At 47.5% G+C, this 14100-nt stretch overlaps 1 protein-coding gene across 10 annotated transcripts; it reads left to right on the forward strand.

Annotated features, from left to right (window-relative positions):
- The first annotated feature begins 328 nt into the window (after positions 1–328).
- On the forward strand, positions 329–12932 carry IZUMO2 (IZUMO family member 2). 10 transcript variants are annotated; one of them, XM_038528115.1, is made up of 7 exons: positions 329–592; positions 797–871; positions 5383–5469; positions 5704–5724; positions 7120–7200; positions 12088–12245; positions 12876–12932. In XM_038528115.1, the coding sequence occupies exons 1-7, from the start codon at positions 361–363 to the stop codon at positions 12915–12917; spliced, it is 696 nt and encodes a 231-aa protein (XP_038384043.1). In that variant the 5' UTR covers positions 329–360; the 3' UTR covers positions 12918–12932. The 10 variants fall into 10 exon arrangements, with proteins under 10 accessions (XP_038384043.1, XP_038384045.1, XP_038384042.1 ...); XM_038528117.1 differs by lacking the exon at positions 12876–12932 and adding an exon at positions 10554–10677 and having other exon boundaries at positions 12088–12195; XM_038528114.1 differs by lacking the exon at positions 12876–12932 and having other exon boundaries at positions 12088–12305.
- Positions 12933–14100: the final 1168 nt, after the last annotated feature.

Below are 14100 nucleotides of genomic sequence, written 5' to 3' on the forward strand. Positions count from 1 at the left end.
AAAGATTTTATTTATTTATTCATGAGAGACAGAGAGCAGCAGAGACATAGGCAGAGAGAAAAAACATGCTTCCCGCAGGAGCTCATGTGGGACTCAAACCCAGGATCCCAGGACCCCAGGATCAGGACCTGAGCCAAAGGCAGATGCTCAACCGCTGTGCCACCCCGGTGCCTGGAGACCTGTTTTTCTGGACTCTCCTCCTGGCTTTTAGAATCATGCCTGGCACATAGCAGGTGCTCAGCAAACATGTGCCTTTGCACACGTGCCCCTCCCCCCACAACCACATCCCTGACTCCGCCCTTGGGGAGGTGGGGGGTGGGGCCGGCAAGCTTCTCTCTGTGAGGTCACAAAGGCCCTGCCATGCCTCTGGCCTTGGCCCTCCTGCTGCTGCTGGGCCTGAGTGCCCACAGAGGCCGGGGCTGCCTGCAGTGTGACCACTCGGTGCTGGAGGCTCTGAGTCAGCTGCGATCAGCCCTCATCCCCAAACGCTTCCATCTGGATTCGCTGCAGGTTCGCGCCCAGGCCCTGCTGCTGAGCATGGAGGGGCCTTTCTTCCGGGACTACGCTCTGAACGCGTTTGTGGGGAAAGTGGGTGCGTGCTGGAGAGGGGAGGGTGCCTGGCACTGCGGGGGTGCGAGGAGGTGGGGGGACACGGGGAGTAGCCCGAGGCTGGGGTGGGAGACCTGCTTTGGGGACATCTGTCCCCAAGAGGGGTGGGTGGGACCCCCCGGAGGAAGATGGGGGGCATCCCCTGGCTCTCTTGACCCACTGGAATTTCCTCCCCTCTTACCCCCAGGGATAGATCATCTGGACTTTGTGGCATCCTTTATCAAGAACCAAACAAACCACTTAATGGTTAATTCTCTAAGAGGTAGGAACTAAGAGGGAAAGCTTTTCCCAGCACCCTTCTTCGTCCTCCCTTTCCAGGAGTCCACCCTGCCTCCCCTTGATATTAAAACAAAGCATGCATATAGCCTTTTTAGTTGTGTGTCTGGCAGGGTCCTAAGGGTTTTACTCAGAAAAGCCTAGGACAGTTCCTGATGCCAGGCACTGCTGTGATCTGCCCTTTACAGACAGGAGACCGAGGCTCAGAGAAGTTAGGTGACTAGTCCAAAGTACGCAGCTCAGACATTTTTTTTTTTTAAGATTTTCTTTATTTATTCATGAGAGAGAGGCAGAGACATAGGCAGAGGGAGAAGCAGGCTCCCTGCAGGGAGGCCGATGTGAGACTCGATCCCAGGACCCTGGGATCACGGCCTGAGTCAAAGGCAGACGCTTAACCCCTGAGCCACCCAGGTGTCCCCAACTCAGACATTATATTCCCAACCACCGCCCCTGGGGTGTCTCTTCTGGTTTTATACCCAGTGGCCCCAGGGGGAGGGGTTAGTTATTTGAGGGCTTTATGACATTCCCCAGCAGAGGGCAGTAGAGGGCTCTATGGATACCTCAGAGTCCTCATCTGTAAAACAAGAAAAATAGCACTCATCTCATGGTGACTGGGAACTGGAAATGAATTTGTGAATGTGCATTTAGAACAAAGCCAGGCAAACAGTAAGTGCCCAATAAATGGTAGCTATTAAGATTATTTTTTGAAAAGATTTTATTTATTTATTTATTCATGAGAGACACAGAGAAAGAGGCAGAGACATAGGCAGAGGGAGAAGCAGCCTCCCTGTGGGGAACCTGATGTGGGACTCGATCCCAGGACCCCGGGATCACACCCTAAGCCAAAGGTGTGATCAACCACTGAGCCACCAGGTGCCCCTAGCTATTAAGATTATTGTGCTGCATCTGATCTCTATGTCCAGAGCAGAGGTTGACAAAATACAGCAGAGGCCAAATCCTTTTGCCAGCCCCCTGTTTCTGTAAAAAAGTTTTAGTAGAACAATAATCATTTTTTAAAGGTTTTATTTATTTATTCATGAGAGACACAGAGAGAGAGGCAGAGACACAGGCAGAGGGAGAAGCAGGCTCCATGCAGGGAGCCCAACATGGGACTCGATCCCAGGACCCAATCCCAGGACTTGATCCCAGGACTCCAAGATCACACCCTGGGCCGAAGGCAGGCGCTAAACCGCTGAGCCACCCAGGGATCCCAGAAGGATAATCATTTACATATTGTCTACAGGCACTTTTGCTCTCCAAGGCAGAACTGAATTTTTGGGACAATGACCATCTAGCCCTCAAAGCTGAAGATATTTACTATCTGAACCTTAACAGACAAGATTTAAAGTATTAGGTCTCAACTCAGGCTACACATTCGAATCTCCCAGAGAACTTTTAAAATATTCCAGAAGCCCAGGCAGCAGCCAAGTAAATCAGAATATCATGGGTTGGGCCTGAACATCAGTCATTTTTAAAGCTCTCACCTTTTAGGGATGCCTGGGTGGCTCAGTGGTTGAGCATCTGCCTTCTGCTCAGGGCATGATCCTGGAGTCCCAGGATCGAGTCCCATGTCGGGCTCCCTGCATGGAGCCTGCTTCTCCTGTCTCTGCCTCTCTCTCTGTCTCTCATGAATAAAGAAATAAAATCTTAAAAAAAAATAAAGCTCTCACCTTTTAAAAAGGTGATTTTTATATTTTGAAATTCAAATGGTTATAAAAGTTGCAAGAATAGTACAGTGAACACCTATTCACCATTTGTTCACACAGTATATTGCCTGGTTTGTTCTGTGTGTGTGTTTGTGTGTGAGTACCCTTTAAGAGTTAGTGACATTGCAACCCTAACTCCTTCAATGGGGGATCTCCTAAGAGCAATGAAGGGTATTTTCTTGCACAATGAGTGAGTGGAACTAGGAAATTTAATGCGAACTCCATACTATCTGATATCCAGTCCTCAAATTCCTCCAATTGACACAATCATGGCTTTCATCACTATTCTTCTTCCAATCCTTGATCTGCTCTGGGTCTATGCATTTCATTCATTTGTCTTTTATGACACTGTTATCTTTTTAAAAGATTATGTTTATTCATAACATAATTCAGACACAGGCAGAGACAGGAGAAGGCTCCCACAGGGAGCCTGATGTGGGACTCGATCCCAGGACCCCAGGATCATGCCCTGAACTGAAGGCGGATGCTCAACCACTGAGCCACCCAGGCATCCCTACACTGACACTTTTGAAGATCCCAGGCCATTGATTTTACTTACTATTATTACATCATTTGGGGATTGGTCATGAAGGCACAGCGAACCCAAATGGCTGATTAGTCTTGGTCTCCAGCCTCTACAGAGATCAAGCTGCTACCATGTGGCCCAAATCCCCACCATGAATCACACTATAGCATAGACTAACTAGCATGGTCCAAGGCTCCAATAAAGAATGAAACTCTTTTTCTTGGGGATCCCTGGGTGGCTCAGCGGTTTCGCACCTGCCTTTGGCCCAGGGCGTGATCCTGGGGTCCTGGGATCGAGTCCTGCATCGGGCTCCCAGCATGGAGCCTGCTTCTCCCTCTGCCTGTGTGTCTGCCTCTCTCTCTCTCTATTTCTCTGTCTATCATAAATAAATAAATCTTAAAAAAGAAGAAACTCTTTTCCTTTTTAAAATTTTTTATAAGTAGGCTCCATCCCCAACATGGGGTTCAAACTCACAACCCCAAGACTGAGTCACATACTCTACCAACCAACCAGCCAGGTGCCTCCAGAAAGACACTCTTCCCAGGCAGGATATTCCAAGGACTTAGAGGAGCCAAACATTTTTTCAGAATGTGCAGAGTTTGGACAACCCAGACCTGCTGAGTTAACCCTTTACTGCACAATATAGATGAGAACAAATACTATGGAGAAAATAACGCAGGGGCCAGGGTATAGAGAGTACTAGGAGTAGGGGTGGGGGGTATAGTATAAAGTCAGGTGGCCAAGAGGGACGTCACTGAGAGGTCAACATGTGAGCAGATCTGAAGGAGAGGGAGAAGCCCCAGGAGGTGGCTGGGGTAGAAGGCTGAAGGCAGAAAGAACAGGTGCAAATCCCTGAGATAGGCCTATGTTTGGCATATTCACAGAACCTCAAGGAAGTCAGGGAGGCTGGAGTGGAGAGAGGGAGAGATGTGGAAGATGAGGTCCTAGAGGTAAGGCAGCGAGGTTGGGTAGATGGAGTAGAGCCTTCCAGGCCATGTTGAGGACTTTTGACTTCTATTCTTGGTCATGTGGGAGGGCTCCGAGCAACAGGTGAACCTGCTGTGGTTCTAAGAGGATCCCTCTGGCCGTGGAGAAGAGATCTGGGCAGGGCAAGGGGGATCCTGGCAGGTCAGCGAGAAACTGCCACGGTGGCCCAGGCAGGGGATGATCATGGCTGGAACCAGGGTGGTAGCAGGGAGAAAATGAGAAGTGATCACATTCCTGGATCTATCTTGGATACTGAACAAACCGGTGTCGTTCACATAACACGCATATTGATATACTGCTTGTGAGATCTGAGAAAAGGAGTCAAAGCGCCAAGGACTGTGCTGAGCAGCTTAGAATCGGGCACCTCTCATCTCCTAAGGTGGAGAAGGCTCGGGAGGTTCGGAGTAGGTTTGGAGGAGCCCGTCAAGGTTCAGTTTTGGACTTACTGAGAGTAAGATGCCCGTCAGACATCCAAGTGGAGATCCTAAGTGGGCATCTGGCTCTATGCTTCTGGACTACAGTGAGCGGTAGAGGCTAGGGACATAAACATGGGAGGAATCGGCACACACAGAACAGTGCTGTCCAGTGGAAATATGCTGTGAGGCACAAGGACTCACATGTAACTTTAAATTCTCTAGTGGCCACGTGTTCAAAAAGATAAACAGAAGCAGGTGAAATTAACTTGAATATATTTTATTTAGCCCCATACCTAACTAAATGACCATTTCGACATGCCAGCAACATAAAAATTCTCGAGGGTTTTTTTTAGTTATTTTATTCATAGCATGTCTTCAAACACCAGCATACATTTTATACTGACAGCATATCTCAGTTCAGACTAGCCCATTTCTAATACTCAATAGCCATGCGTGGCTAGTGGCTGCCTTATTGGATAGTGCAGGTCTACATGAATATATAAAGCCATGAAGCTGGATGAAATCAGCTGGGTGAAGGAGTGAGTGTAGACAGAGAAGAGAGGAGAGCAGGTCAGAGGGAAAGAAAGGAGAGGTAATCAAGTCCATCCTTCTACTACTTTCCAGATTAGAAAACTGAAGCCAGTGGAAGGTCATTTGTCCTCGGGCCCCATAGTGGATCAGAAGCTAGATGCAGGACCTCCCAGGCCACAGATTTGTCCAGTGGACCTGAGGAATATCCGCTCTTGGTTACTCCTGGTGAATGAAAAGGGGTTTCCTCATCTCTTCAAAGCTACAGATGGGGTGGGCTTGGTGGGTTCCTGCCACCCCACAAGGATCTCTCTATCTCTCTGTCTTTCCTCAGATGGGCCTCTGCTGGAAGAGCTGGTAGTTCTCAGGGAAAGAGTGATCAAGGAACTCAAGAAAGCTTTAAAATCATATGAACTGAAAGGTGTAGCATCTCTCTCCACCAAGCTGCCTCTCCCCTCCCCCATCATCTCCATCCCCTTCTCCCACTTTCTCTTCCAAACTCCTTGCTCACCTCCCCTGTGACTCAGCCTTCTTGCCTCTCCCCAGTAGTCCCAGCTTTCATTTCCAGACTCACTTCTCCCTCCCTTAGTCCCTTCCCATTCAATTCTCAAATTGCCATCCTGACTTAACTCACTTCAGCTCTTTTCTCTTGCAGCCTGTGATCGCAAAATTTGCCGTGAGTCCTGGATTTATTGTCTGTGCCTCCTTTTCCTACACTCCTGCACCTCCTTACCCTGTCTCCCCCAAATCAAGCCCCGCTACCATCTACAACATCTGGCAGTTCCTCCTCCCCAAAGCTGTAGTATCTAGGGATATCTGATTTTTGAGGGCTTAATGGAAGTGGTTTCAACCTGCAAAAAAATATTTGGGGGGGTTGTTAGGATGGGATAGGCTATGTTATAGTAACAAAGAAACCCCACATCTCAGTGGTTTAACAAAAGAAAGATTTCTTTGGCTTTTACCCAAATTCCTTTGAGGGTTGAATTTTTCTTCCAAATGGTAGCCCATGGATATAGACTGCACCTCTGTTGTGTGTGTGTGTTTTTAAGGATTTTATTTATTTATTCATGAGAGACACACACACAGAGGCAGAGACACAGAGGGAGAAGCAGATTCCCTGTGGGGAGCCTGATGTGGGACTCAATCCCAGGACCCTGGAATCATGATCTGAGCCAAAGGCAGATAGATGCTCAACCACTGAGCCACCCAGGTTCCCCTCTGTTGTGGGTTCTAACCTAGCTTCAGAAGGGCCAGAAAATACAGAAAAACTCCTACAGGGACATTATGCCCTGGCCAGGAATTGGCCATACCCTCTGCCCACTTTCCATTAGCCAGAACTCTGGTCACATAGTTGCAACTTACTGCAAAGGAGCCTGGGAAATGTAGTCTTTTGTGTGGCAGGAAGAGGAGGAGGCTGATGAGTGAGCAACTAGCCAGTGTATGTCACAGGGCACTGCAAAACAGGAATGTAGGAAAGCAAACATTCTGTTTGTAGACCTTTAGTCAAACATTTGTTAAATTAAATGTCTACAAACAAATGTTGGTCGACTGGATGACTGCAACTCAATTCAACTCTTCAATGGTTAAAAATTATTTTTATTTTATTTTTAAGTAATATCTACACCCAAGGTGGGGCTCAAATGTACAATCCTGAGATCAAGAGCCACATGCTCCACTGACTAAGCCAGCCAGGTGTCCCTAGAAATTTTTTTTAAGATTTGTTTTTAATTATTCATTCATGAGAGACCCAGAGAGAGGCAGAGACACAGGCAGAGGGAGAAGCAGGCCCCATGCAGGGAGCCCGATGTGGGACTTGATCCGGGACTCAATCTGGGACTCCAGGATCACGCCCGGGGCAGAAGGCAGGAGCTAAACCGCTGAGCCACCCAGGGATCCCCCCCTAGAAATTATTTTTAATGTGAATTGGTGCATTCTGCTCAGCTTGTTCTGCTACACATGGGACCTCCAAGTTCAGGAGAGCCAAGGGACTCCCATTTCTTTCCCCACTGCCTTCCTGCCCCTTGCCAGTCTTCTGATAACTGCCCTCATCCCTCCCTTCCCTCCTTTCCAGATTTGCTAAAAGAAAAAGTCTTAGACTGTTTACACTGCCAGAAGATCAGTCCCAGGTGTATCCCAAGAAAGCACTGTTTTGGTAAGCTCCTGGGGGTGGGGGAAGACAGAGATGCATGAGAGAAGAGAGCTGTGACCCAGCAGATATGGGTTTTGAGTTCTCCCACATATAGCCTTGAATCCTGCACTTAACACTTGGTTATAGTGTGGCCCAGATGTCACATCCACATCCTGACATTCGCTTTCCCCTCACTGTTCCATGGGAGGACTCCTCTATAATTTTATAATGCCTCTAATACCAGAAAGGCAGATGCTAGAAAAGTGTTTTATTTTTCACCAGTACCATACCTGGGAAGTCCAGAAGGATAGGCTGAATTCACTCATTCACTCACTCATTTATTCAGAGATTTTCTTTAAGTTTTTAAAAATTTTTTAAATTATCTCTACACCCAAAGTGGGGCTCAAACCTACAACCCCAAGATCAAGAGTTGCATGTTCCACTGACCCAAGCAGCCAAGGCACCCCCAAAGATTTTTGAAATGTATATCCTTATAGCAGTGAGACTAGTACAATGAACCCCATGAAGTACAATGAATCCATCAAGACTGAATAGTCATGCTGGGCCTTTACACAAGCTATTCCCTCTCTATCACACTGTTCCTCTCACCCTCTCATTTCAATAAAGTCTCCAAGCTCACCTCCTCAAAGAGGACTCTCTGATCACACTCTCTATAAAGTAGCACTTTCTATCAAATTATGTTGACAGTGGACATTTCTCCACACTTGCTTTGTTTGTAGTCATCATATTTTTTTTTTTTGAAGTAATCTGTATACCCAAACTCACAACCTCAAGATCAAGAGTCATAGGCTCTGCCAACTGAGCCAGACAGGTGCCCCATTGCCATGATATTTTAAAAGAAATCAAGCATTGTGAAATTTCACCCATAAATAGTGTGTGGCTCTAAAAATAAGGACATTTCCTGTGTAACCACAATGCCATTCTCACACCCAAAAAGCCTAGCAGCAATTCTTCAATATCAGGTAATTCTGAATCCTTTTGCAACTTCCCTGACTGTCCCCAGAATATCTTTCACAGTTGATTCGTTCAAACCAGGACCCACTGAAAGGACTTCTCATATAATTCAATTGTAGGGTTTCTTTTTTGTCATTTCTTTTTTTACTCTAGAAGAATTTCTCTTATCAGTTTTCCCCTCTATGACATTGACTAGTTGAAAAGAAAGGATTCGGGGCACGTGGGTGGCTCAATGGTTGAGCTTCTACCTTCCTGGCTGAGGTCATGAACCTGGGGTCTTGGGATCGAGTCCTGCATGGGGCTCCCCGCAGGGGGCCTGCTCTTCCCTCTGCCTGTGTCTTTGCCCCTCTCGCTGTGTCTTTCATGAATAAATAAAATATTTTTAAAAAGAGGGGACTGGGGGGATCCCTGGGTGGCGCAGCGGTTTGGCGCCTGCCTTTGGCCCAGGGCGCGATCCTGGAGACCCGGGATCGAGTCCCACATCGGGCTCCCGGTGCATGGAGCCTGCTTCTCCCTCTGCCTGTGTCTCTGCCTCTCTCTCTCTCTGTATGACTATCATAAATAAAAAAAAAAAAATTAAAAAAAAAATAGGGGACTGGGGATCCCTGGGTGGCTCCGCGGTGTCGCACCTGCCTTTGGCCCAGAGCGCGATCCTGGAGTCCCGGGATTGAGTCCTGCGTCGGGCTCGGAGCCTGCTTCTCCCTCTGCCTGTGTCTCTGCCTCTCTCTATATATATATCTATCATAAATAAATAAATCTTTAAAAAATTTTTTTAAAAATAAAAAATAAAATAAAAAGAAGGGACTCATTCATTTGATCCTTTAGTATGGTGATTAACTACAACAGATATTTCGAGTTCCCCATTGTGCCCCCAAACTGAAGATCAGCAGAATGGAAGACAAATGTCTCACATTGCTCATATATTTTTTTGAAGATTTATTTATTTTAGAGAGGGGGAAGGAGCAGAGGGAGAGGAAGAGAGAGAGAGAATCTCGAACAGACTCCCCACTAAGGGCAGAGCCCAATGCAGAGCTCAGTCTCACAACCCTGAAATCATGACCTGAGCCAAAATCAAGAGTTGGACACTCAACTAACTGAGCCACCCAGGCACCCCGCATCTTGCCCCCATTTTAATGGGGTGAAGGGTTAAAAACTAGGGTTTCTCAATCCTTGGCACTACTAACAATTGGGACTGGATACTCTTTGTTATAAGGGCTGTCCCAGGTGTTGCAGGACACCCCAGCCTCTACCCTACTACATGCCAGTAGTTCTCCCCCCACCAAAGTCATGACAATCCTTTCTAGTCTCCAGACCTTTCCAAATGCCCAAAATTGTCCCCAGCTGAGAACCATGCTTTGACAATTACATGAATATATGGATCGATTCCAGATAACAAGTGTGCCATAAAGAAAACAGAAAAATTTGATAGAAAGTGCCTGGGGGAAAGGGAGCGGTGGTGCTACTTTAGAGAGTGCAGGTGGTGGGACCTCTCTAAAGAAGTGCTGTATGAGATCTAGAGGAAGTGAGGGAGTAAGGAATAGTGTGAATGACAGAGGGAACAGCAGGTACAAGGATCCAACTTGGCTGAGCAACAAGACGGAGGCTACAGAGCCAAATGAATGAAGAAGGGTGTAGTAGCTAGCTAATCACATGGTGACCAGATTGTGCAGGGCCTGGTGAGCCACGGTGAAGATTTAGGCTTTTATCCTATCCAAGGTGAGCTTAGGGAAAGGTTCTGCAGGAGGAGGCCCTCCAGAGGGCTTAGGTGTTAACAGGCGCCCTCTGGCCGCCAAAAGGGGAACTAACTGTAGGATGAGGAGAAGCAGAGACCCTCCACGTGGAGCTTGGATAGCTGGACCAGGTCAGTAGCCCAGAAAGTGGATCAGACTCTGGATACATTCTGAAGGGGCAGCCAAGAGGCTCTGCTAACAGAATGAAAGAATTGGGGGTGGGGGAACAGGATGATTGGAAAATTCAGAATGGGAATCCCAAGGATCTCCAGGGTCCCCAAGCTAAGACTCTCGTCTTGTCTCAAGATTGTGAGAACGCTCTTGTTCATGGGTAGTCAAACTCCCCATGTCCTCCTCCCACCACCCACCTCCTATCCAATGAGACACATTTAGCACTGGGCTCTTTGCCATCACTGTGATGTGTCTGGGTCGCAAGGGCAGAGATGTTTGCCAGGGGGGCTCACGGAGGTATACAGAGCACCTAAAAACAGTGCCTGGGACACAGACTTTGAGGAGTGGGTGAATGCATTGAAAACCCAGGAGAGGGCAAGAGTCAGGTGTATGGAGGAGGGAGAGGCTGAACTTGCTGGGTGAGCAGGTGGGTGTGGGGTACAAGGCCACAGAAGGGTGGTGACTTGGAAATCAGGGTTGTCTCTCCCCCCCACACACCAGTTGACAGGCAGCCCCGCATGGCCCTGCAGTACGAGGACAGTGCGTACCTGCAGAATCAGCCCGAGTCTGGTGTCATAATTTCCGTGTTTCTGGCTATTATTGCCTTCGGGGTCATCGTGTCTTCGTGAGTCATCCCTGCCCTTTCCTGGGCCCCTCAAAAATTGGGCCCCTCAAAAATGTCCCTGCCCTGGATCAGTCACTGTGTCCTTTGGGAATCTCCTCCCCACTCATTTTATGTCTCTGTTTCTCCTTCCTTCTCTACATCTCTTCCTTTCCCCGCCCCCATCTCTGTCTCTGTTCATCTTTCCTTCTCTTTCACCTCCTCTTCTTCCCACCCCTGGACCACATTATGCCTTTCCTGGGTCCTCAGCACTTTCACCTCTCTGGTTCTCTTCCTCCATTTATATATATATATTTTTTTTAAATTGTATTTCATGTATGTGCAAGTATGAAAAAAGATGTCATCCAAGCTGAATTCATTATTACATATTTTTCTTCACCATCATCATTATTAATTTATTTTCTTCTGCTTTTCAAAGTGATTAAAATGAAAACATTTCCAAGGTCCCCAGCACTGAGCCTATGGTGCTGAGGGCAGAAGTGGCCCTCACCATCTTCTCTGCCCTTCTGAGGGACTCTTCCCCCCACCACCTTCCTGTCACCCCTTCCAGCCCCTCTTCTCTTCCCTTCACCCCTTTACCTGTTTTTAGATTTTATTTATTTATTCATGAGAGACACACAGAGAGAGGCAGAGACATAGGCAGAAGGAGAAGCAGGCTCCCTGTGGGGAGCCCAATGCAGGACTCAATCCCAGGATACCAGGATCACACCCTGAGCTGAAGACAGATACTCAACCACTGAGCCACCCAGGCATCCCTAGGTCTTCATTTCTGTCTCACCCCTCGATCTCTGGCATCCTTGGCATTCCTTGGCTCATGGTCTCCCTCCAATCTCTGTCCTCTCAACTCGAAATTGCATATTCCTCTGCGTCTGTGTCTCTGATCATTCTCTTCCTTCTCCTATGAGGACATGCCAATCTTTGAATGTAGGGTCCAGCCTAACTCCTAGATGATCTCATCTTGCCTTAACTTAATTACATCTGCAAAGACCCTATTTTCAAACAAGGGGACATTCGTAGGTCCTGGGGATTAGGACTTGGCTATATCATGGGGAGGGGGAACACAATTCAACTCACCACACCTTTCTCTCTTCTTCATTTACGTCTCCTCTGTCTTTCCTCCGCGAGCCTCTTGCCCTGTGTCTATGTCTCCCCAAAGTCTCCTCCAGTCTTTCCCTCTATTTCCACATTTTACCCTCACTCCCAGTCCCAAATTTTCTCTCCTCCTCATTCATGTACCAACACTGATTGGCTGAGAACCCTGGAAATCCGCCCAGATACCCATGATGTCACAGGCTGAACCAAATAAGGCTGATGATTGGAGGGAAGTGTTTTTGGGGGGAGAGAGGGAGTATGGTTGACCAGGAGGGACCTGAAGTTCTCTTTGTAACCTCCAGGCTTTTTCTCTCTGACCAGGGCTATTATGTACAGGCAAAACCGAAAAATCCTGCTGCAGTAGGGCGATGGTTTGGGGATCTGTAAGGGGAAAGGAAAAGAAGTTTAATAAAGCCTATGACAAATTCTTCAATGTCTCTGTCAGTTTCTGTAGGACCTGCCTCCCAGTTGGTGTCCAGGTGGGTCTTCCTCAGGGGTTGGGACCAGGTCTCATTCATCTGTAGGTACCAATTACCCTACGTCAAAGTAGAAGTGATTTGGATCTTCAAGAGGAATAGACAACCTATAACAAGAGCTTGAAAGAACAACCATTCCTCCTTTGGGGAGAAATGCATCCTGAAGGAGACGACACCATATTAGGACCCTCAAGGATGGTCTGGCAGAGGAATAGCGTAGTCAAAGCAGAGAATACAGGTTCCTTTCCCTATCTGAACTAAAATTTCACCCTCTGTGTTCCTGAGTAGATTCAGAAACATTTTCATGTGAATCTTTTGCTGTCTGAACTCTTGCTACTTGCTAACCCAAAGTAGGAAGCAAATAAATTTGGATAACATAGTATCCTTCTGTTTCTGAACTTGCTAGCAGAAGTATTGCTATCTCATTCAGGTTCTGGACCAGGAAGATGTTTAGTGGGAGGGATGGGCGTTGATAAGAAAGACCAAATTTAGCTGAAGATTTGGTGCCCAGAGCAGGCTCTCAATAAATCTTTGTTGAATAAATGAGGACGGTAGTGTTGGGGGAAGGGGAAGAAGCCTGCAAAAATGATATTGATCCATACACTGAGGGCCTTTTTTTTTTTTTTTTTTAAGATTTTATTCATGAGAGACACGGAGAAAGAGGCAGAGACATAGGAGCCCAATGCAGGACTCCATCCCAGGATCCCAGGATCATGACCTGAGCCAAAGGCAGACGCTTAACCACTGAGCTACCCACGTGTCCCTGTTGAGGGCCTATAAATGCCAGGGAAAGGAGCCTGGTGATTTCCCAGGGTCTGGGATTGAAACCCCAAATATTGATGGGTCCAGAAGGATAAAGTAAACTACAGGTCGCATCCATGGAGGATAGAAAGTACTCAGCTCCATTCTACTGAAGTCGCAGTGAAAGAACAGCTCAGTGTTATCAGATCTTCAGGATTTTCAAGAGAACCCAGAAATTCAGATTTTTAAAATGTGAAATCTCTCCTCCAAGGGTACTGTGGGCAACTATTTTTTTCAAATACTGAGGACCAACCCAAAACACGTTTTGCTATCATTGTGAGGTGACAGAGAAACATCTGAAGCTGCGTGTCGCTTATATTTTTTTATGCTAGAGATTATTGGCAAATGAGGATTTAAGCGTAGAGCTCGCTGGACTCTGTAATTAACTACATTTCCCAGAATCCTCGCCGCCTACAACTGCGTCCGTTGCCACAGATACTGCCATCCGTAGGAGGGTGTGATCTTAAGGAGTCCGACTCCAGCCATCCGGAGATACCGGTTTTGGCACATGAGCATTAGGGAGGCTTAGATCAGGACGGTTTGGGAGAGGTGGAGCACAGGCTCCAATCCAGAGGATTCTGGAAATGGTAGTTTCCAGCCTCCCCCACCATCCCCTTCTGCTCAGGCGCCCTTCTGTGGAGGTGACGAATGCTGTCTCCTTGGTGAGGTCACTGCTGGCACGCATGATGTCACCTTCACCAAGCACGCTGGCCAGGGGAGCAAGGCTACTGCAGATAAGTCAAAGATGCTCGACATGACGTTCACTTCTTAAGCTGGTGCCCACTCCGGTGAAGGCCTGGGGGTCGTAAGTTGGTGGCCCTAAAATTCTTTTTTTTTTCCCCTCTTTTTTTTTTTTTTAAAGATTTTATTTATTTATTCACGAGAGACAGAGAGAGGCAGAGACACAGGCAGAGGCAGAAGCAGGCTCCATGCAGGGAGCCTGATGTGGGACTCGATTCCGGGACCCCAGGGTTCACGCCCTGGGCGGAAGGCAGGCGTTAAACCGCTGAGCCACCCAGGGATCCCCTGTTTTGGCTTTTTAAATGTCTTCACGCTC

The sequence above is a fragment of the Canis lupus genome, chromosome 1 (assembly GCF_011100685.1).
Source record: "Canis lupus familiaris isolate Mischka breed German Shepherd chromosome 1, alternate assembly UU_Cfam_GSD_1.0, whole genome shotgun sequence".
NCBI classification, from domain to species: Eukaryota; Metazoa; Chordata; class Mammalia; order Carnivora; family Canidae; genus Canis; species Canis lupus.